The sequence below is a fragment of the Oryzias melastigma genome, linkage group LG4, assembly GCF_002922805.2.
Source record: "Oryzias melastigma strain HK-1 linkage group LG4, ASM292280v2, whole genome shotgun sequence".
Taxonomy (NCBI): domain Eukaryota; kingdom Metazoa; phylum Chordata; class Actinopteri; order Beloniformes; family Adrianichthyidae; genus Oryzias; species Oryzias melastigma.
In genome coordinates this window covers 6,441,802-6,465,739 of record NC_050515.1, presented here as the reverse complement: position 1 = coordinate 6,465,739, position 23,938 = coordinate 6,441,802, and the positions used below count along the sequence as shown (strand labels likewise).

At 38.6% G+C, this 23,938-nt stretch overlaps 1 protein-coding gene across 1 annotated transcript in view; it reads left to right on the top strand.

The window, feature by feature from the left end:
• Positions 1 to 21,969, top strand: part of LOC112150250 (voltage-dependent R-type calcium channel subunit alpha-1E) — a gene marked incomplete in the record, with an annotated part of 115,856 nt that extends 93,887 nt beyond the window's left edge. Inside the window, 20 exon segments of the mRNA XM_036211452.1 lie at positions 1,142 to 1,302; positions 1,530 to 1,667; positions 2,000 to 2,201; positions 4,238 to 4,402; positions 4,952 to 5,062; positions 7,103 to 7,183; positions 7,290 to 7,475; positions 7,557 to 7,648; positions 10,126 to 10,300; positions 10,399 to 10,526; positions 12,576 to 12,672; positions 14,978 to 15,083; positions 15,184 to 15,291; positions 15,387 to 15,487; positions 17,785 to 17,891; positions 17,977 to 18,145; positions 20,029 to 20,157; positions 20,383 to 20,530; positions 20,692 to 20,843; positions 20,988 to 21,969. Of these exon segments, the coding sequence (XP_036067345.1) occupies positions 1,142 to 1,302; positions 1,530 to 1,667; positions 2,000 to 2,201; positions 4,238 to 4,402; positions 4,952 to 5,062; positions 7,103 to 7,183; positions 7,290 to 7,475; positions 7,557 to 7,648; positions 10,126 to 10,300; positions 10,399 to 10,526; positions 12,576 to 12,672; positions 14,978 to 15,083; positions 15,184 to 15,291; positions 15,387 to 15,487; positions 17,785 to 17,891; positions 17,977 to 18,145; positions 20,029 to 20,157; positions 20,383 to 20,530; positions 20,692 to 20,843; positions 20,988 to 21,542 (3,111 nt within the window).
• Positions 21,970 to 23,938: the final 1,969 nt, after the last annotated feature.

Sequence of the window (23,938 nt, the reverse complement as noted above, 5' to 3'; positions counted from 1 at the left end):
ATTATCTACTGAGGTTTCTTCATGATAATTTGGAATCTATCTAATATTTTAGCAACATGCTAACGTTTTTTGGCTATTATGTTATCTACTGTGGTTTATTAGGCTATTTTTTTTTGTTTCCCAACAGACTGAAGTCTAATTTGGCATTTACTGAGGAATTTTAGGCAATTTTGAAGTTTAGCTAATATGTTAGCGATGTGCTAGCTCTTAGGCTAATTTGGTATCTACTGAAGGTTTTTTAGCCTATGTTGGAGTTTAGCTAATATTTTAGCGATGTGCTAACTTTTGGGGCTAAGTTGGTGATTAGTTCATATTTAGGCATGTTTTTTTTTTCAAAATTGGCTTGTAATTAGGATTTGTAAGCAAACTCACAACCAATTTTTTTTTTAGAAATTTAGACCAACTTCAGCAATCTTTCACAGTTCTTTAACGAAAGTATGTTAGCAAATTTTGCAAACAGCTTTTGCATTTTCAGCAAATCCCTTCAGCAGTTAGATTTAATTGCTTCAGCATTTTCAGCAACCAGATTCAAAAAGCCTTCACACCAGCATTAACGCAGGTAATGTAATTTTTCTAGCTAATTTTATACCTGGAAATACTTTCTCTTTAATCCCTGTACCAAATCCTACTTGAAGAAATAAATTCTGGCTTTCAAAGTTTGTTCAATATCTTTGGGAAGACTGGGAAAATAGACTTGGCAGCAGCTTTTTTTAATTAGAGAATGATTCAAAATGAAACTTACAAAAACTGGAAATTATGTGAAACACTGTGGGGACTGCATGAGACACGAGGCAAAACATTGGGGAATTTTTTTCATTAGAGTGGAAAAATGAAGGAAAATCAAGAGGCTAGTGAGTAAAACGCATTTATCAAAGGAAGTTAAAGGAACAAAACAAAAATTCCCCTATAGTAGATGTTTATGTTTACTGTACAGATCTAAAAAAAATCCTCAAACTTTTAACCTTGATGTTTAGTCAAATAAAGGAAAAATATGAATCCTGGTCTTTGTGACGGTTAGCCTCTTATATATGTATAAATTCAAACACACTAGCAACAATTACGCAAAATGATACCATAGATGTCATGTTTAAACAAATCCGTGACCCGATCTGACGCTTTATGCTTCGTCCCTCCCTTTCAGGCGGTGTTTGACTGCGTGGTGACGTCCCTGAAGAACGTCTTTAACATCTTAATTGTCTACAAACTCTTCATGTTCATCTTTGCTGTCATTGCGGTTCAGCTTTTCAAGGGAAAGTTCTTCTATTGCACTGACAGCTCAAAGGACACGGAGAAAGCCTGCCAGTAATCCTCTTTCCTTTCTGCTTTTTACCTCCAAAATTTTGGTTTGTCACTTGCAGGATGCTTAGATCATTTATTTTATTCACCCCACTTACTTTGTATTCGTAGTTGTAATCCTATTTTAGCTCTCCATATTTAAATAATTTATCATTTTTATGGTTTTAGATATTGTTAAGTCTCTAAACGTCAGTAATTCTTTTCATTTCTCTTTTTCTTTTCTTACACTTTAGGGGCTATTACATCGACTATGGGAAAGACAAGAAGGAGATGAAGAAACGAGAGTGGAAAAGACACGAGTTTCATTACGATAATGTCATCTGGGCTCTGCTGACGCTCTTCACCGTTTCCACAGGAGAGGGTTGGCCTCAGTGAGTGTCCTAACGAAGACGAGCTGCTCCTCAGCTCTAAACTGAAACTTTCTGAGAGGCTTTGTGCTGTTTTCGCCTCTCAGTAAGGTTTAAATAACATTTCTTTCATGGTAGTCACGGATTTCTGTTTTTATTGATGGTGAAAGCCTAACAGGAAATGATCTCCACCTTCATGAAAATGAACATTTGACCAAAATCTCTTTAAAAAGTTTCAATAAAATACCTAGAAATGTCCCGTTAAATATTATTTGTACACTTTCAAAGAAAAGAAAGTAATTATCTGTACATTTCCGACCATATTTTGGATCAAACTTGCATCTGTCCTCCTCTAGAGTCCTGCAGCACTCTGTGGACGTGACAGAAGAAGACCGAGGTCCAAGCCACGGAAACAGGATGGAGATGTCCATCTTCTACGTCATCTACTTTGTTGTCTTCCCTTTCTTCTTTGTCAATATCTTTGTGGCTCTCATCATCATCACCTTCCAGGAACAGGGGGATAAAATGATGGAGGAGTGCAGCCTTGAGAAGAATGAGGTGAGGCGACAAACCCAAAACAAGCTTTTTATTCTGACTATTTCTCATGTGGGGCTCCACAGCCAAGTCATGTTCTGGTTTTAAAGATATGCTTGGTACAAACGGAAGCATTCTTAAAGAACCCACCTATGAAAATGGTGTTTTCAATGTTTTTGTGTCATTGTTCTGATGATGGAAGATATATATTGTGACGAAGAGGCAGAGGCAGTTGGATCCATGTGCAAATGTAGATTTTAATGGTGAGGACAAAGGCAGAGGCATAGTCAATATCAGGCTAAGGTCAAAAACTAAGAGCAAGGCAGGATAACAAGGAAACCAAGGGTCAAACACCAGGGAGATTAATAATTTTGGTTTTGTTTTTGATTAATAACCAAACAGGGAAGTTAGAGGCTGACTCCACCCACAGCTGAAATGCGAAAATCCAGACAGAGGGGTGGAACTTGGGTGCAGGACTGTTATCATTACTGGAGCTGCAGATGATGACATCAGACTTCTGAAACTTACATGATTTGACCAATAACAAAATTCAACCGTAATACTTTGATTCAACCTGTAGGGGGCAGCACACAGACGGTTTTTGACTATGTTTTCATCAATTAAAAAAGTTTATTTTAATTTATCAAAAAATTTGGCAGTGACCAAAAGACAACACTTTTTAAGCCCCATTTAGAGATCAACAGCCAAAAAAAGTTGATTTGGGGGCTTGGTTACCCTTTAATCAAGAGAAAATGCTCAGACTGCAAGGCAAAAACAAGACTTTGCACTGAAGAAGTGGCTGAGATTAGTTTAAATGCTAGATTGTACTGATGAAGATGGAAGCCAGCTGTGAAGACAGGAAGCCATGGAAGTGGCTGATGGGAGTTGTAGTAAGGTGACAGCAGGGTTAAAACTCTGGCGAGGGCTCCTTCTGGTGGTCAGGGAGGGTAACTGAGGGTGGAACCATGACATGCATTAAGAAAATGAAGCTCAAATTTGCATTTGTGAGTATTTCTCCCTGCTCAGCTCCATGCTGATCCACTTGCATACAATCAGATGCATGTACGTCTTCATTTTCCTCACCAGAGCTTTTTATTTTGGCTAAAAAATGCACAATCCCACTTAAAAAACACTAGGAACGCTTTGAAAACAGATCAAACGATGATCAAATGATTAGTTAATTCAAAAGAAAACACTTCTTTTTTAAGAAGCCTTTTTATCGCTTTTACCAACCACATTTCCTTTGCTGTCTAGTATTAATGACTGCTTTCAAATGCCACTTTTTTCCTAAAAAATCTCTAACATGAGGCTTAAAAGGTGAGGAAAGTGTCCACTATCAATGTTAAAAAGGCCTCCAGCAAAAATCAATAGAAATGTGAAGACAGTATTTCTGATGGGCACGTTGATAACTTTATCTAAGGCTAACCTCCAGCACCTCTCTTCCTGTCACATCAGAACTCATTTTCAACCTCTGCAGCACAATTCCATTCTCTTTTCACTTTGCTTCTTTTTCCAGCTTCAGTACTTCAGCTTTGAGGGCCACTAAGGCAGATCGATCTAGTTCTAAGAGTCTTCTTTGGTTCTGTCGGAAGATGAGGTTCTAATTGATGCATAACAAGCAGAACAGATACAAATTATTAAAGGAAGATAGATTAATTTATGCTTTATGCAACATGTTGAGATCAGGTCCATTTGACTCTTCAGAGGAGCAGATGAACTCTGTCTAGTGAGGCAAAACTCTAAATGAGTTTAGACAAATAAACCTGTAAAGGTTGTGTCACGCTGCCGCTATGTACAATTTGTGCATCATCCACATATGAAATGTCAATCTTTCGTGATGCAAACGTCTTATACCTAATTCATAAGGTATATTTAAGTATGACCAATTTTTATTCGTACAATATACACAAATCGTACATACCAGCAATGTGACACAGCCTTAAACACATCAAATGTGAACAAAATCGACATCAAAATATACAGATCTGTTAGGAAATATTTGTGTTTTTTGCGGTTTAATCCCTTCCCATCATTTTTTTTTCTTTTTGACTGGTTTTCAGAGAGCGTGCATTGACTTTGCGATCAGCGCCAAGCCCCTGACCCGATACATGCCGCAGAACCGGCACACATTCCAGTACCGACTGTGGCATTTTGTGGTGTCCCCCTCCTTTGAGTACACTGTCCTGGCCATGATCGCTCTCAACACCATCGTCCTGATGATGAAGGTGAGAAGAACAGGGAGAAAAAGTAAAAACAGTCAAGCATAATGTGCATTTTAATGAGGTTAGAATCATCATTCTAATGGATTTGTGCATTTTTCCTGCTCTATAAACACAAATTGAACCAACATTTGTCACTTTTTTATCTAAAAACTGTGATGTTTGTGTTTTTCTTCCTTCAGTCATATTTATTTCCTGCATTGGCCTTTTCTTGAGCAGCTCTAATGCCCAGAAATGTCTGAGTGACTCAGCCCATATTAAATATTGATCTATCTGGCGCTGCTATTTAACATGGCCTCATTAACTGTGGCTGCAGGCCCTGCAGGAATGGCTCCTTTTATAGTGCCACAGATGACAGGTGCACAGACACACAATCTATTTATGGGTCTGCAGGAATCTTCCATCAACCTGTAGATCTGCAGGGCGCAGAGCTAAACTTCACACCGATAACAGTGGGCAGGTTAATCTGCAACACATCTGTTTGGGAACGCTCCAATTTCTCATCAAATGACCTAAAATGCTCCAGAGTTTAACCCACACCGTGTTTGTTTGCAGTATTACTCTGCACCACCAGCGTATGACGCCGTGCTGAAGCACCTGAACACCGCTTTCACCGTGCTCTTCTCCATCGAGTGCGTCCTCAAGATTCTGGCCTTTGGCTTTCTGGTGAGAGACAAGAACATTGACTGTATATGAAAACTGGACTGAGTGGTATTCCCGACAGGAAGTACCCGCTGGCTCCAAGAAGCCAAAATTTCCATAGACTTCTACAGAGACGTAAATAGCTATAACTCAGTCATTGTATTTGTCAGAATAAACATTCTTGCTCTGCCATTTTTTTTACATGTTCTTGCTAATCCTAATTTTTATTTTCATGATAATTTGTGTTTATTCAGGTTATAAACTGACCAATCAGACGCCTTAATGCAGGGGTGTCAAACTCAATCGCACTATGGGCCAAAATCCAAAACACACCAATGTCTAGAATGTTAATATTAGCTAAACTCCAAAGCACCTTAAAATACTTAAAAAAGACAAAAATAGCCAAAACAGGTGGCTTATAGCTGAAATACTAGCTAAATGACAAATTAGACTAAAAACAAAACCAAAAAAACTTAGGTTAGCCAAAACAGCTAGTAAGTAGCTGCAAAAATAGCCAAACTTCAAAATATCATAAAAACTGAAAAAGCCTAAATTAGCCAAAACAGCTAGCATGTAGCTGAAATATTAGTTGAACTCCAAAATAGCCTAAAAAAGAAAACTTAAATTAGCCAAAGCAGCTAGCATGTAAATATTAGCTAAACTCTAAAACAGCCAAAAAAAAAACTAAAAAAAGCAAAAAATTAGCCAAAACAGCTAGCATGTAGCTGAAATATTAGCCAAACTCCAAATTGCCTAAGAAAACTTAAATGAGCCTAAACAGCTAGAATGTTAATATTAGCTAAACTCCAAAGCACCTTAAAATACTTAAAAAAGACAAAAATAGCCAAAACAGCTAGCATGCAGCTAAAATATGAGCTAAACTCCAAAACACCCTAAAAAAACTGAAAAAAGACTAAATTAGCCAAAACAGGTGGCTTGTAGCTGAAATACTAGCTAAATGACAAATTAGACTAAAAACAAAACCAAAAAAACTTAGGTTAGCCAAAACAGCTAGCAAGTAGCTGCAAAAATAGCCAAACTTCAAAATATCATAAAAACTGAAAAAGCCTAAATTAGCCAAAACAGCTAGCATGTAGCTGAAATATTAGTTGAACTCCAAAATAGCCTAAAAAAGAAAACTTAAATTAGCCAAAGCAGCTAGCATGTAAATATTAGCTAAACTCTAAAACAGCCAAAAAAAAAAACAAAAAAAATGCAAAAAATTAACCAAAACAGCTAGCATGTAGCTGAAATATTAGCCAAACTCCAAATTGCCTAAGAAAACTTAAATGAGCCTAAACAGCTAGAATGTTAATGTTAGCTAAACTCCAAAGCACCTTAAAATACTTAAAAAAGACAAAAATAGCCAAAACAGCTAGCATGCAGCTAAAATATGAGCTAAACTCCAAATTGCCTAAAAAAAACCTAAATGAGCCAAAACAGCTAGAATGTTAATGTTAGCTAAACTCAAAAACACCTTAAAATACTTTAAAAAGACAAAATTATCCAAAACAGCTAGCATGCAGCTAAAATATTAGGTAAACTCAAAAATAGCCTAAAAAAGAAAACTTAAATTAGTCAAAACAGCTATCAGAATGCCAATTTTTAAAACTGTAACTTTTCAACATAATTATAAAAAATAAAAGGCAGGGATAATATTCAAGAATAAATCAACTTAAACATTAAACAATTTTAAATATTTTACTCTCCATACAAGTTTGAAATAAGCGCAAGATAACATCTGACCTTTAAAAACAATACATTTAAAGGATCTGGAGGGCCGGATCTGGCCCCCGGGCCTTGACTTTGACACATGGGCCTTAATAGATGTAGATGGTGCCTGGTGAGACCTACAGTATGTCCGACGCTTTAAGTGGTAGGTCCAGGATTATAATCTGCAGTATTTTAGAGGTTTCTAAGTGACTGTAAGGAGTTACTACTTTGTTTTTGTGTAAAATTACGTTTCCAAGAAGGAAAGTAACAGAAATGCATAATTATTTGATGCTGTTTAATACCAGATTATAATTTATTGTCTTGTCAAACCTTTTGATTTTGTTTCAACAGAACTACTTCCGAGACACCTGGAACATTTTTGACTTCATCACCGTCTTGGGCAGCATCACTGAGATCGTGGTGGATCTGCAGGTACGTGACCAATCAGATGTCTAGTTTCAGGAACTGGTTTGGAGCAGAAGGAAAAGCGAATTTAGCCTTGACTGCTTCCCTTCTCTCTCCCGGTTTTCTTCACCAGCGCATCGATACGTTCAACATGAGTTTCTTAAAGCTGTTCCGAGCCGCTCGCTTGATCAAACTGCTGCGGCAAGGTTACACCATCCGGATCCTGCTGTGGACCTTCGTTCAGTCCTTCAAGGCCTTGCCTTACGTCTGTCTGCTCATCGCAATGCTCTTCTTCATCTATGCCATCATCGGGATGCAGGTCAGACGCTAGCAGATATGGATCTGGATATTGAATCCCTTTGTTATCCTACAAATATTTATTTCTATTATTTCAAATCAGGTGTTTGGAAACATCAAACTGAATGAAGAGACTCAGATCAACCAACACAACAACTTCAAAACCTTCTCTGGTGCTCTGATGCTGCTGTTCAGGTGAGAAACAGTATGAATTCACAACAATCCAACATTTATTTCTATTTACTTTTTTTTGTTGCATAAAAACCTTTTGCTTTACAATATCCAGGAAGCTACAATGTTTTAAGCTCTAATAAAAAGTGCATTTCTGCTCAGCAAAACGCCTAAAAAGTATTTACAAAAAAGGATAAACGAGCCAAATTTTTAATTTAATGTCCGTACAAAAGTATTGTCTCCATCCCAGAATTTCAGTGAACAGATTCTGTTTGGATTGTCTCCAGACGTCCAAATGGATGTGGTAAACACTCTCCTAAAGTGGCCTCAGAGCAGAAACCTCAATGCTCCAGAGTTTTGACCGTCTGCCTCGGACCAGACGGCCTTCTAAAAGGTTGCTGGTCTTTCATTAGTCTGGTTGATTACAGCAGCATGCAGCTGTTTCATATAAATGAGAAGAGTGGTTCTGGTGGTGCCACCTCAGGCTCACTGCAGCAGAGCCGTTTTCTACTGCCAGTTAAGAGTCAATAAAATGTGTTCTAACAACAAAGTACAAGGCTTTATTTTTTAGTAACAAATTAAATCAATGCCCATTACGATAAAAAATCGTGTTTTTATCATGTTCCTGTAGCATTTAAATATGATCAAAAATATACATGTATGAAAAAAAGCCTTTAAAAATTACATTTTTTAGTATTTCTTTATTCAAATTATTAGGGCTGTCAAATGATGATGTTAATTGTGATTGATTAATTAATTACAGACATTTTAGCTCCTTATTTATTTTTTATCGTGTTTATTTCTGGCTTCTGTGAAATCTGTTGATGTCTGATAATGCTAGTTACCATAGTAACGCTCCTACCACAGTAATTTATGGAAAAAATAAAAAATAAATAACTTCATTCATGTTATACATTTTAGTTTAAATCTTTTAGACCGAATTCTTTTTTATAAATATGTTTTAGATTGAAAACAAAATCCTCCGTAGTGGTGTAAAGTCAAGATGGAAGTCTGTAATAATAAAAAAATTATATATAGCCACTTTTTGTTGAATTGTGATCTTTTACTGCAACACAATCACAAATTTGAATGAAAATACCTCAAAATTAGTTTTTTTCAAGGTGGTTTTTAGGTTAAAATATCTGCGATTAAAACCAATTTATTAGATTTATCAACTAGTCGCTATTAATTAATCGCACACAAAAATTAATTGCATGACAGGAGCAGAAAAATTAAAATGTTTGAAACAGATCATATTTGTGACAGGAGGCCCTGCTGTGCTCCATCCAGATACATCCACGTTTTGACGACTACATCCATGTATGTCGTTTGAGCAGCTCCAGTACTGCTCGCCGTTTAATGTTAGATTGGGGGTTTGAGGGGCTGTAAACAAGCATGTGAAGCGGGGTTACAATGGCGCCAACAATCCCGACTCAGACGTTAATTTCTGATGAACTACTGCCGCTCTGCAGAAACTATGTCCTCGACAGCGACACAGATTTTCTGATTTTGGCTAAAAATTGAATAATTGTAATGAAAAAACCCTGGTAACACTTTTATAATAGATCAAAAGATGTTCAAAGTGGGTCTTTAGGTAAACAAAAAAGAAAAAAAATAAGGTAATACTTACAAAAAATTAAAAAAAGAAAATACTGTACAATATCAAGGTTCCTACAAGTTTCTTTAGGTTAAATTTATGACTTTTTAAGACATTTTTAAAGCCGTACATCTCAAAATGTAAGACGAATTTTGCAGTCTGTTTCACATTTTATTAATTTATTCCAAATTTCTCATCAAACTGTTAAATAATGTTTGTGGTCTGTGCCATGATGTTTTAGAGCTCTTCTTTCATGCTTTTTTTCTTCAAACCGGCGATGAGCATTTAGCATTTTGGTGCATAACAACTGGTTTTCCCGATGTTTGCTTGCATCATTTAATCAAAATAATCTTAGGTGAAAATTTTTTGCATCAAATATGAAACGGAAAAGTTTCAAGCAGTACAATTTTAAGGCTCAGATGCCAACATTCAAGACTTTTTAAGGCTTTTTAAGGTATTATTTCCAAATTTTAAGACTTTTAAAGACGTATGTAAAGGTGACAAAGCTCACACATGCTGTAAAGTGAATGAAGTGAATCCATTGTGTTGAATTGTGTTGAAGTGAGTCCAGAAAGTCCAGGTGAAACCTGTGTGGTGGTAGTTTCATGGTACGGGCTTTCAAATTACGCCATCATTTGTGAACAAGAACAACAAAAAAATGCAATAAAAACTTTTTTTTAAGACTGAAGCAAAGTTTTAACCTGACATGAATAAAAAAGTGATTTATGAAGAGTCTGAGGTTAACATCAAACAGCATTTCAATGATTTTACGGCTCTCCTGCACTATCAAAGGTTTTAGGGTTTATGCAGACCGAACACAGTTCTTCAGTCCCACTTAAAACTGCTGCTGGTTTATGTTTCTGAGCTGCTGGTCGTTTATTCAGCGTTTCTTTTGTTTAACCAGGAGTGCCACAGGAGAATCGTGGCAGGAGATCATGCTGTCATGTTTGGGGGGACAGCAGTGTGAAACCGACTCCTCTCTGCAGACGGCAGAAGTGACGAGCGACCAGCGGGAGGGTTGTGGCTCCGACTTTGCCTATTTCTACTTTGTGTCCTTCATCTTTTTCAGTTCTTTCCTGGTGAGACGAGAACATTGATTTTTATGGGGGTCTCGGGTTTCGATATTACCTCTTAACTTGAAGGGAAAACAATATATTTCTTCTGCTTTTTTGTGTAGATGCTGAACTTGTTTGTGGCTGTGATTATGGATAACTTTGAGTATCTTACAAGAGACTCGTCCATCCTCGGTCCGCACCATCTGGACGAGTTCGTCCGGATCTGGGGGGAGTACGATCGAGCTGCAAGGTTAGTTTCTACATCGAGTTGAATTTACACTCGATGTGTGGCACCTCTCTGTATAGTGAGCAATACCAACTGTTCAGAGTGTTGCAAATATGCCTCTAGGGTTGTTTTAGCAAACCAAGGTTTTAGAGATCGTTCATATGTTCACAAAAAGTGTAAAACTTCACACAAAGTTCAGATTTTTTTAATTTTTCGCTGTGGCATTTGTTACAGGAAAAATAGCCAAACTTCCACTTAAACATGGAGATGAACCCCTTCATCATGAGAGCATTTTTCTGACTTTTGAATATAAGTCACAGCAGCCAAAAAAAGCATAATATAGAAGAAATATTCTGGAGAAAAGTGTAATAGTTCTGAACCACTCTGCCAAGTTTGGCTTAATTCTGAGATTCACACGACTCTTTTTTTTTGACAAATATGATGCTTGTCCAAAAATGTTTTCATAAACTTAATGTTTGAGATTTGAGGAACTCTCGAACATTGAATGAAGGCTGCATTCAATGAGACGCTGGTATTGAAAAAGCACATTTCGTTATATTTAAAGCGACAGTAAAAGCTTTTCTTCTGGTTAACAATTGGGTGAAACACAAGTTAGAAAACTGTTTCAGTTTCATCTGCAGTCACAAAATCTGTCAGGCCACAGTTTTCGGTGTAACACCAGAACTGCGTCTGAATGACAGCGCTTTCAGCGGTACTTCTGTGACCCACTTTGATGACTTGATGTCCTGCAATAGTGCGAGGAAGGAAAGAATAAGAATCATGTTTGGATGCAAATAATATCATAAAATTCAGGAAGAGAACAGTCAGATCAGCTCTATATTTGTTTTGGGCGACGCTTCTTCCTCTGTGTTGCTGTGGGCAGTGGAAAATAGGGATACACACACCTACAATGCCCTCTAGTGGTTGTCAGTGGGAAACATCCACTAAACGGCAACAGGTTTTTCTTGTGGAAATGACAAATATATGAGCCTATTTCTTTTTTTTAAAATCACATGTTAGTTACTCCTGAGTATAAGTCGCACCCCTGGCCAAACTATGTAGAAAAAGAAAAAAAAATGCGACTTACACTCCGAGAAATACATTTTTGGGAGGTTCTGATGCAGACCCAGCCCTGGGTTGCAGGATCTGAAATTCGAACGTCACAGCTGGGACTCGGAACGGTAACTCTTCATTTGACTGCTCAAAAAAAAAAAAGAATATATAATCATTATGATTTAACCCCTACATCCCCCAGATGATGGCGCCCTAGGCGGCTGCCTATGTTACCTATGGCCAGGCAAGGTTCTCATATTCTAGTTCTATTTAACATTCCAAAATAATGCTAAATGTTTTATTCGACTGCAGAGAACCCAACGATAGTTGTCTTCTGGGCTTTTAAAGTTAATTTGACATTTTTCATTTGTTTGGGGTCACATTAATCAATCATCTAATGCTTTTTTTATGAATAAAGAAACAGTAACCAAATCTGACCCTGTTGATTCTCTATTGTTAAAAGCTCCAGAAAGCTTTTCCATCCACACACAACTGTATTAAAACCAAGTGTTGTGTTTATTGTGTAGGCATTTGCAGGTCTCCATACAACGCTGCAAACGCCCCTTTTCCTTTTTGTTTGGTCAAAAATAACGACCTGAGTAGGTTTTACCTGTAAATAAAGACAACTGGAGGCGAGAATGATTATTATTTTTGGAAACAATCGAGATAAACATGTCAATTAACCATTTTTTATGTAAAAATTTTAATTTTTCACAAATATGGCATTTTTTTTCCCACCGGAACTGCAAATATTAAATTATCTTCTGCACTCTAGGTGTCTTTTTTTATATTTTGACACTTTTGCAGTTACCTTACTTTGGGACCAGAATTATACTTAAGTTAATGTTTTTGTTTTGTCTTTTTTTCTCCTTGAAATAAGAAATTATGCACTTAGACGTAAGTCAGCTGAGAGTATATTAAAGTATATTATTTGACTTTCCTGTATAAATGCCAAACTGCTTAAATATCAAAATGTTATTGTGTCTGTGTGGCAACTAAAGACATGTATGTTCTTTCCAGTGGAAGGATCCACTATAAGGAGATGTACAAAGTTGTTCGCACTATCTCACCTCCTCTGGGCTTTGGAAAGAACTGCCCCCACAGGGTGGCATGCAAGGTTTGGTTCCCCCATGTTGACAGACTCCCTCAGCTTATTTCATGTGGGATCCTTCCTTTCTTTCCTTTCCTTCATCGACTGTCACCTCCCTGCTTGACCTTTGGGGGAGTCCTCCTCGGGTTAAAGACGTGACCGTAGTCTCAGGGTACTAAGACACAGCTCCATCAGAAACACATTTACTGGTGAAAACATGGAGAAATTTGAAGGAATTCTGTGTCTTTCTATCCTTTTGGATCTGGCGGTTCAGTTTTTGTAGTGAAGCTTCCAGGTAAGTATCAGAACCAGATCCATTGAGGCTGTCAGTCCTTTCCTCATCCTGTCCAAGAAGCTCCCCAGATTTCTATGGCCGGTTCTCGGCATAGAAAGGTTTAATCTCTCCTGCTTTACTCTCTCCTTGTGTGTGAAGCCTTGAAATAATCCTCTCTTGTATCTCTTTCACTCTTGTCTCTTCCTGCCCCATCCTTTTGGGAATGCACCCCTTTTCTTTTCCATTTCCCCCCTCTTCTCTCCTCCTCCTCCTCATCTTCATCTACATGGCTTCCAGTGGCCGCATCCATTACACTGACATGTATGAGATGTTGACCAACATGTCGCCACCTCTAGGCCTGGGCAAGAAATGCCCCTCCAAGGTGGCATATAAGGTAGACTGAACACTAAAGACAGCCGCTGCTTTGTGGTTAACCGACAGAGAAACGCCGATTTTGTCAAACATTGGACAAGCGAAGCATCGTTTGTGTTGATTACACAACAGCTTGTTGGAGTGTTTGTCTATGGACTCATAGGTGTCACTTCTTTGCTTTTCATCAACGACGACATCCTTCTCTGTTTGCTTTTATTTGATCGAAACTCTGCAGCTGATTTTAACGGAAATTCTCTGAAAAGTTGCTAAACATCTACATGCTTGATTCTGTCTGTTTGATCTTGTGTTTACCTGTCTGCATGCGCTTGCTGCCACCGCCCCGTGTTTCATCAGTGTTGTTTTATTTGTGCATTAAATATTGTACATTTTGCAGGTCTCCGTGCATGCGACGCCGTAAACGCCTCTCCTCCTTTCTGTTAGGTCAAATACAATGAGTAGGTTTTAGCTGTAAATAAAGACAACTGGAATGTTAATTATTATGGAAAAAATGGAGACTCAAACTATTGTTTTAGTGAAAACTAAATACAAAAATATATAGAAAACAGAAACACTCACATAGGAAGAAATTAAGAAAACGCTATAATTATTTTATGGTAAAATTAAATGCTTGTACTCTTTGTTTTTAATCCCCAACTGTCCAATTTAAGTTAATTCAGTTCATAACCTACACCTTAAAGACCCACTCTGATGATATTTAATGTTCTTACAGCATTTTAATAAGAATTACTACAAGAATTAATAATAGGGAGAGCTTTTAGTTGATTTTAGCCCTAGTTTTACCATGTCTTACTGTGTTTTAAATTGTTTTATTATTGATTTTCTGTGTTTTGACTTGATTGTATGCTCTTTTTGTAAAGCACTTTGTGATTCTTTCTGTGAAAAGTGTTATAGAAATAAAGATGTTCTATATATATTCTAGGGAACCGTCTAACCCATTATTTATAAAATTAAAATTATTAAAATTTCCTGACCTTGTTAACTTTAATATTTATTAGGGCTGTGAACTTTAACGCATTAACGCAAGCGATTAATCAAAAAGAATTAACACAAATGAATTAATTAAGCTTACAATTATATTTCTGAGTATTTCTGTATGCAAATATTTGTAAATCAGGTGCAGATGAGCAAATTCTGTTTGAAAAAGAGCTTTTTTCAAACGTTGAAAATGCGCTGACCGGGCCACAGGATCATTGCTCAAAGCTCTCAGCAGACAGGGAGAGGAACGGGGGGCGGGGTTGCTCCACACCAACGGTCCCACCCCCCAACTCAAAGGTGAATTTCTACTGAACTACTCCCGCTCTGCTGAAACCATGTCCTGGAAAATGACACAGGTTTTTAAAATCTGAATCACCTCTTTAAAACAAATCAAAAGAGGATCCGAGTGGGTTGTTATAGATAAATCTGCTTTAAATAAACTGATCACATTTAATCTTTCAGGTTAGTTACTTTAAAATGTGACTTGATTAAGTTACCATTAATGTTTGTTCAGTTATTTGTAGTAAAGCCTCAAAAATATAGTGTGACAATTTAAAAACAGATTATTATTAAGCATTTATTATCAAATTGAATTTATAAACCTCACTTGTATTACTAACAGTAATCTGTATTTGTTTTGATATTGTCTTAAATCATTTCTGAAATTAATACATTATTTCGTATCATCAGAGACTGGTACTGATGAACATGCCTGTGGATGACGACATGAGCGTCCACTTCACATCCACCCTCATGGCGCTGATCCGCACCGCCCTCGAGATCAAGATAGCGAGAGGTTAGAATAATGTGGAAACCCCAAATCATTTTACACATTATTTATTCACCTATAAAACCGTTTTTCAATGTGAGAAAATATCTTTGACATTTGATTGCAGGAGGAGAAGATAGAAACCAGATGGATCTGGATCTGCAGAAGGAGATTGGAGTTATTTGGCCTCACCTGTCCCAGAAGGCGTTGGACCTGCTGGTCCCAATTCACAAAGGTAACATGCTTCCAGGTGTTCAGTACAACCAGAAAAATGAATGCACCAATGGAAAAGTTTAGTTCTGATATTAAATGTTTGCCATTTCTGTTCAGCGAGTGACATGACTATAGGGAAGATCTATGCGGCCATGATGATTATGGATTACTACAAGCAAAACAAAGCCAAGAAGTTGAGACAGCAACTAGAAGAACAGGTATTTGCATTTTATCACGGTTTTCTCTATTTTATGAATGTGATCGTTTTAACTGATTTATGTACAAGCTTCTATCAACTCAGGTATGACCAAAAAGGAGGCAACACCTGATTAAACACTCTAGTTTTCTGGATAATAAAAAAAAGAATAATTTCTTTATTTAATTCTTAGCTCACTTTAAATATTTTACCAAAAACTACAAAATACTGCAAAAGGTAGAGAAATCAGATAAAACAGGTAAAGCTTTTGCAAAATGTGCAGCAACACTTTATAATAAGATTCATCAATAAACTACTTGTAAGACATGAACAAGCATTAGGAATGTGGTATTAATCTGCTTATAAACACCATAATTGTCATTTGTAAATGTCTTACAAATGACCTATGAGTTTACATAGACTGCTTATAAAGAGATTCAAAGATTCAGTATTTACTTACCTATAAGAAATTAACAAGCATTAGTATAATGGTATTAGGCTGATTATAAAAATATTTATTAGCATTTGTAGGTGTTTTACAAATTACTTATAAGGTCAGGTGGCTGTTAGGTGGCAGTCAGGTGGCAGTCAGGCGACCGTCAGGTAGCATTCAGATGGCAGTCAGGCGACCGTCAGGGGGCAGTCAGATGGCAGTCAGGTGACTGTCAGGGGGCAGTCAGGTGGCAGTCAGATGGCAGTCAGGCGACCGTCAGGTGGCATTCAGATGGCAGTCAGGCGACCGACAGGGGCCAGTCAGGTGGCAGTCAGGCGGCAGTCAGGCGGCAGTCAGGCGGCAGTCAGGTGGGAGTCAGGCGGGAGTCAGTTTGCAGTCACTTGGGTGTCAGGTGGCATTCAGGTGTCGGAGATGCCGCCATTTTGAAATGGGGTGACTGTTGTGCAGCCCCAGAGTGGTGGCAGCAGGCGGGGATGACGTCATTATGAAATCAGATGACAGCTGGGTGGCCACAGGGCAGTTGCAGCCAGATTGTCTGCCGGCAGCAGGTGTGGATCATGTGTTAATATTTCTGGACAGAGGTCAACCATATCAAGGGCCAACAGCCACCTGGTAGCCTTTTTGGCTTCCTGCCTTCCTCAAAGGCAGGAAGATACATGTAGTGACCTCGAAATGGGCCGTGGCATTAGTCACATGCACCTGTGCAGGGGTTGATCTGTACATATGCTGTAGGTTTTTGGGCTGTTCAGGTTTCAGGTGATTTTTTTAAGGGAACACAGGTTTGTCTTGAACAGTCAGATGGCAATCAGATGGCAGTCAGGCGACCGACAGGGGTCAGTCAGGTGGCAGTCAGATGGCAGTCAGCTACCGTCAGGTGGCATTCAGATGGCAGTCAGGCAACTGTCAGGGAGCAGTCAGGTAACATTCAGATGGCAGTCAGGCGACCGTCAGGGGCCAGTCAGGTGGCATTCAGATGGCAGTCAGGCGACAGTCAGGTTGCAATCAGATGGCAGTCAGGCGACCGTCAGGGGTCAGTCAGGTGGCATTCAGATGGCAGTCAGGCGACCGTCAGAGGTCAGTGAGGTGGCATTTAGATGGCAGTCAGGTGACTGTCAGGGAGTAGGCAGGTGGCAGATAGATGGCCGTCAGGTGGCATTTAGATTGCCGTCAGGTGGCAGTTAGATGACTGTCAAGTGGCATTCAGATCCGAGTCAGGCGACCATCAGGGGGCAGTCAGGTGGCCGTCAGGTAGAATTCAGGTAAATGTCAGGCCGCCATTAGGCCCACCTTTTATGTTTTCCCGGTTTATCAAGTGTCCAGCTGTACTTGACATAAACGACCACCGTCCAGAGACATTTACACATCGTCCAATCAGAGCTGCTGCCGGCTTGCGATGCTTTGGCTTGACAACAGCATCTACCTGTCCCATTTAATTGTAGAAAACATATTTATCTGTCAGTTGAGAGCTGCACAAGTCGGTTTTAGGTTTGTAGTTTTACAATCAAAAGACAAGAGAAAAGTAGCAACTTTTGGAGATTTTATGCATTTAAGTTTTCATCAAAAAAATTCCTTTTGTCAAACCCAACAGGTTATGGAAAGGTAGAACTGCAGGCCTGTTTTCTCGTCTGTGTATTGAAATAATAGTAATCATTTTCAAGGGAAACTGAGCTCTTCTTGACAATTTGTCTGACAGACACCTGGCAACTCTGTATGACTCAATAAAGATTTAGTTTTTAATTCCATCTAAGCTTTTGTTCAGATAACGACTAAAACGAAGAAACACAATGGAACAAATGTTCTGCTTTTATGATTTATTGAGTCAAAACAAACAGAACAATGAGCTATTTCTCTTTTTCCTCTGGTAGAAACACGCTCCCATGTTCCAGCGAATGGACGCGTCGTCTCTTCCCCAAGAAATCCTATGCAATGTCAAGTCCCTGTCGTTCCTCGGTCACAGCGCTGGATCTGCTCTGTAAACTCTCACCTTTTAATCTCCTCTCACCGCTGTTTTCACTGCTTTTTAATTATTTCTGCCGCTCGCTCGCTGTTGTTCACAGCACCAGAGGAGGGTTCGTGGCTCTCAGCCCAGTTTCCCCCCAGGAAATGTTTGTGCAGCAGTTGCCCTCCTCCAGGCAAGAGAAGGAGGAAGACGAGGATGAGGACTACCATTCACCCTACCACCCCTACCGCCACCGTCTCCACTACCATCAACATATGCACACGCTGGTGAGCTCCTATGAATCATGGATCCCTGTGCAGAACTAAATGTGCCCTCATTGTTATAGTGATTCTCATTTTGGTACATTTTTCTGCATGTAAAAACTCAATCACACTTACAGCAATGTAAGTAATCTTGGTATTAAAAAATTCAGCTCGTTCACATTACTGCTTGGATTTTTTGTATTTATACACTTCATAGTTTTTTAAATAGAGAGCAAAATATGCCACATAAGAAATGAATGAGAAATTGCACAAGTCCTTCTAAAACATGCACTTTAAAACTTGTGAACTTCTGGACATACTTTCAGCTAGAGACACCATTCAAACTTCTAAATGTTCAGTAACCACTGGGTTTAAAGGTTAATTTTGTATTTAGCTTTTATTTTAACAACATGCTAGCTGTTTTAGGCTAATTTAGAAATATTTCCAGGTTTTTTTTTTTTGTTTTTTTGCCTAATTTGAAGTTAAGCTAACATTTTATCATTATGCTAGCTGTGTATTTGCTAACTTACATTTGTTTCCTTTTTTTTGTTAATTCAGAGTTTAGCTAAAATTTTAGCATTATTCTAACTTTCCTTTGCTAATTTAGAAATGTTTCCAGTTTTTTACGTAATTTGGAGTTAAGCTTACACTTTAACATTATGCTAGCTGTGTATTTGCTAACTTACATTTGTTTTCATTTTTTTTTTTTTTGTTAATTCAGAGTTTAGCTAAAATTTTAGCATTATTCTAACTTTCCTTTGCTAATTTAGAAATGTTTCCAGTTTTTTACGTAATTTGGAGTTAAGCTTACACTTTAACATTATGCTAGCTGTGTATTTGCTAACTTACATTTGTTTTCATTTTTTTTTTTTTTGTTAATTCAGAGTTTAGCTAAAATTTTAGCATTATTCTAACTTTCCTTTGCTAATTTAGAAATGTTTCCAGTTTTTTACGTAATTTGGAGTTAAGCTTACACTTTAACATTATGCTAGCTGTGTATTTGCTAACTTACATTTGTTTTCATTTTTTTTTTTTTTGTTAATTCAGAGTTTAGCTAAAATTTTAGCATTATTCTAACTTTCCTTTGCTAATTTAGACATGTTTCCAGTTTTTTACGTAATTTTGAGTTAAGCTAACACTTTAACATTATGCTAGCTGTTTTAGCCACTTGTGTTTCCAGTTTTTTGTTGTTGTTAATTCAGAGTTTAGCTAACATTTTAACATTATGCTAGCTGTGTATTTGCTAACTTAGATTTGTTTCCATCTTTTTTTTTGTTAATTCAGAGTTTAGCTAAAATTTTAGCATTATTCTAACTTTTTTTGCTAACTTAAGCATGTTTCCAGATTTTTGCCTAATTTGTAGTCAAGCCAACATTTTAGCATTATGCTAGCTCGTTTTTTTTTTTTTACTAACTTAGATATGTTTCCATTTTTATTTATTTTTTTATAATTTAGAGCTTAGCTACCACTTTAGCATTATGTTAGCTGTTTTTTAGCCAATTTAAATATGTTTCTGGGTTTTTTTATTCGTTTTCTGCCTAATTTTGAGTTAAGCTAACATTTTAGCATTATGCTAGCTCGTTTTTTTTTGCTAACTTAGATATGTTTCCATTTTTTTTTAATATAATTTAGAGATTAGCTTACACTTTAGCATTATGCTAGCTGTTTAGCCAATTTAAATATGATTCCAGTTTTTTTTCTTATTCGTTTTCTGCCTAATTTTGAGTTAAGCTAACATTTTAGCATTATGCTAGCTGTTTTTGTAGTTGTTATTACCTAACTTGGCATCTAGCTAATATTTTAGCAAGCTCTCAGCTTCAGCATTTTGAGCTAACTGCATCTTTAGCATTCACATTTGCATCATCGCAGGTAATTCTAAATAACTAGTCTCTTTGGCCTCTGTGCAGGTTCCAGAGGTAGTGGAGTACAACCAACTGATGCAGCAGACCCGCCAAGACCCAACACTCAGTAAATCACCTCAGCGCACTCCATCAGTTAGAGCATCTTCCATGCCGAGACTGGCTATTGACCCGCAGGTAATTCAGAATAATGGCCTCCATTATGCAGGGAGTAACAAATATGTGCTATGAAAGTTAGTAATTAGGAAGTTAAAACATTCTTCAGGTTCATTTATCACTCTGATACTGCCCACCAAACAGAAATTGAACCAATTCTAAATTATTACATTAAAAAGCATCAGAGAAATCGTTGTTTTTGCAGATCAAGTGACCAATATTTCTGTTTGTTTCTCATTCATAAAGCCCGGCTTATCTGCAGACACAAAGTCGATGAAACGTTCCTTCTCCACCATTGGAGATCAGTGTGTGAACGGCCTCTGGCAGGAGCAGCACTCTCTGGAAAGAATAAGTCCAGACGCCGCCTACAGACCCCGGCAGAGGAGCTTTAGAGGTCAATTCCCTCTTTTTCCAACTCTTAAACCCTCCTGACTACTATGATAGTGACATACTTCTGCAGAAGGAAGTTTGAGGGTTTCTTAAATCTAAAGAAAAAATAAAATAAAAATGGAAAATCTGCGCTAATTCAGCTTTTTCACCTGTAATGACTTAAAGGTCAACGAGTCAGTCCCAAGGAAGCTAGCAGTCATGAGAGGGGGAGATCGAAGGAACGGCGCCACCTGCTGTCTCCTGACGTGTCCCGGGAGCCTTCACATGAGAGGAGCCGCTCGCCCAGCGAAGGACGCGCACACAACTCTCAGAAACCGGCAAGAGTGCACAATGAACACTAAACGCACACACAGTCTGTTTCTAGTTTGGATTATCCTACACTTTTTTTAGCTTTATTAAACATCAAGAATTTGCTGACAATGCTGACAGTGAACTCTCACCTGTGTTTGACGTATCGACAGGTGAACCCATCGGTGAGTCCTGTCAACTCGGCCTCAGACTCTGGTACCCCTCGTAACCGGCGCCAGCTCCCTCAGACGCCGTCCCGGCCGAGGCCTCACATCTCCTACTCTCCTCTCGTCTGCCGAGCCTCCACCTCCCCCACCGCTCCAGCCCCCACAGAGGAGCAGACCCACCCTCCCGATGGGCCTAGCGACTCCACAGAGACTCCCTGGAGGACTGACAAGGAGAACCGGCCCCTGTCTGCAGGTCAGAGCTCCCCCGCAGGCAAAGGTTCGGCACCTGCCCACTCTTCTCCTCACCGCTACATCTCAGAGCCCTACCTCCATTTCCACGAGGAGTCGAGCGGCAGGGACCGAGGGGATGGACAGGAGACCCTCACCTTTGAGACCGCCATCGCCACCAGCCTGGGACGGACACACGCCATAAGCTCCGCCCCTCAGCTCAGACATTCGTGGCAGGTTCCCAATGGCCATTTCCGCAAGCACTTGGGCCAGGCGAACCCAGCCGACGGCAGCGAGCTGCTGAGTGACACAGACGAAGACGACCGCTGCTGAAAAGCGCCGAGGACCTCAGAGGAGCTGGAACTCTCAGCATCAGTAGCATCAAGCTGAAGGCTGAGCAACGTCGTCTGGAAACGTGACCCCGACGGCGTCGGTGTGTTTGCTGAAGGACGGCTGTACGCGTGGGGATAAAACCTGTTTACATATGTGTGCTTTTAACAGAAAATGTGCCAAATAAAGAGACGGATCATACCATAGGAACACCCCCCCACACACAGTTTGACTGTTATGGAGCAAACTATGGTGACAAAGTCCTTTGAGATTAGAGCATCCAAGTGTAGAGGTAGCACATGTAACAAGATGAATGTATTCGTTTTATGTTCCGACGAGGAAATTGCTGTCGCTGTGCAGTTGTGTAAAAGCGCATCAGTCACTACAGTGTCAAACTCAATCGCACAGGGGGCCAAAATCCAAATCTTAGGTTGCAGCCGACCAGGATCGACATTGAAAAACCAAAACAACATTTTTAAAACTTAAAACTGTAACTTTTTAATATAATTATGAACCAGATATATAGCATTACGTGCAATAATGCTAGTGTGAATGCTGTAAGCTGAATTTGGCCGCTGAAGAAGCTAGAGCTGTTAGCGGAAAATGCTGAAATTGATAGCTAAAAACGCTAAAACTGAAGCTGAAGCTAATAGCTGCAAATCTTAAAGCTGATGGCTAGTTAAAGTATTAGCTGAATATCAAATTAGCCTAAAAAAAACTTAGGTTAGCCAAAACAGCTAGCATGCAGCTAAAAAGAAAGCTAAACTTCAAAAAAGCATAAAAAACATTGGAAAAAAAGCTAAAATTAGCCAAAACAGCTAGCGTGTAAATATCACCCTTACTCCAAAACAGCCTAGAAAACTGAAAAAATACTAAATTAGCCAAAACAACTAGCATGTAGCTAAAAAGAAAGCTAAACTTCAAAAAAACATAAAAAACATTGGGAAAAAAAGCCTAAATTAGCCGAAACAACTAGCATGTAGGTGAAATGTAGCTAAACACCAAAACTGACCAAAAAAAACTGAAAAAAGGCTAAATTAGCCAAAACAGCTAGCATGTAGCTAAAAAGAAAGCTAAACTTCAAAATAGCATAAAAAACATTGAAAAAAGCCAAAATTAGCCAAAACAGCTAGCATGTAGCTAAAATACAAGTTAAAAGCAAAATGCACAAAAAAATTTTTTTAAAAACCTAAATTAGTCAAAACAGCTAACATGTAGCTGAAGTATTAGCTAAACTCCAAAATACCCTAAAAAAATCTTAGTAAATGCCAAAATAGTCCAAAAAGCTAGCAGAATGCTAATTTTTAAAACTTTAAAACCTTAACTTTTTAACATAATTATGAATAAGTAAAGGCAGGAATATTACTTCACAATAAATAAACTTAAACCTCAAATAACTTTTAATATTTTACTCTCCATGAAAATATATTTTATTAAAATTATACAAGTTATAAATAAGCTCAAGATAACATCGGGCCATTAATGACAATAAAATAAAATGATCTGGAGGGCCGGATCCGGCCCCTGGGCCTTGACTCTGACACGTTCTCCACAGTAACTGTTTACAACAAGAATACCCACACGATAACCGGGCATTAAACCGTCAGTAACCGAGAAATAGCCAGTACAGAATGTCGAATCTTGATTGAGTTAAAGGTAGTCGATGGCGTGCGGATAGCGCCATGAAAGAAGGGGAGTCGCTAGTCGTGTTATGCTGAAATCTTGAATATATTGTGTGTATATAGTGACTTTTAAAGTTTTCTAATCAATGTTTACGTGGGACACAAACCGTTCTGGAAATCACGAGGACTGGATATTTGTCGGACAGTTTTCCTGAAGGACATCCGTGTGAAGGACAGCCGTTTCACCCCGTGTGCCGTCACGTTTCGGTGTTGGATAATCATTCTACACGTGATGTCAGAGAGTTTGACAAAAGCCATTTTCTTCCTGTGCACAGAGCCGGAGACGGGCGCTCTTCAGGATGTGTTGCCTTCTTTCGTGTGATGATTGATGAGATGTTTGTAAAACTAGACGTACCTGATGCACATAAATCAAAAGAGGAATCGCCGTGAAGCCATCGTCTCCTATGTAGCTGCTCCTGCATGGTCATGACGGCGGTGACGGGAGCCGAGTGCAGGATGAATGCTTGTGTTTCGTGTCTCCAGGATGTTTCTGCCAAACAAAGGAGGAGGAACGTTTTCATTTCCAGATCTTTCAACATGACAGAAAATTTCCTCTGAACAAAGTGTATATTCGTATCACATGCTTGATAATGAAATGTGAATGCAGGACAGCTCCAGATTTCTCCAGCTAGCGGGTCGGGTTTGAGGCTGTAACGTGGTGGGACTGTGTTCAGGTGTTCAGGTGTTCAGTGTGTGAAGTTTAGGACTCTAACGGAC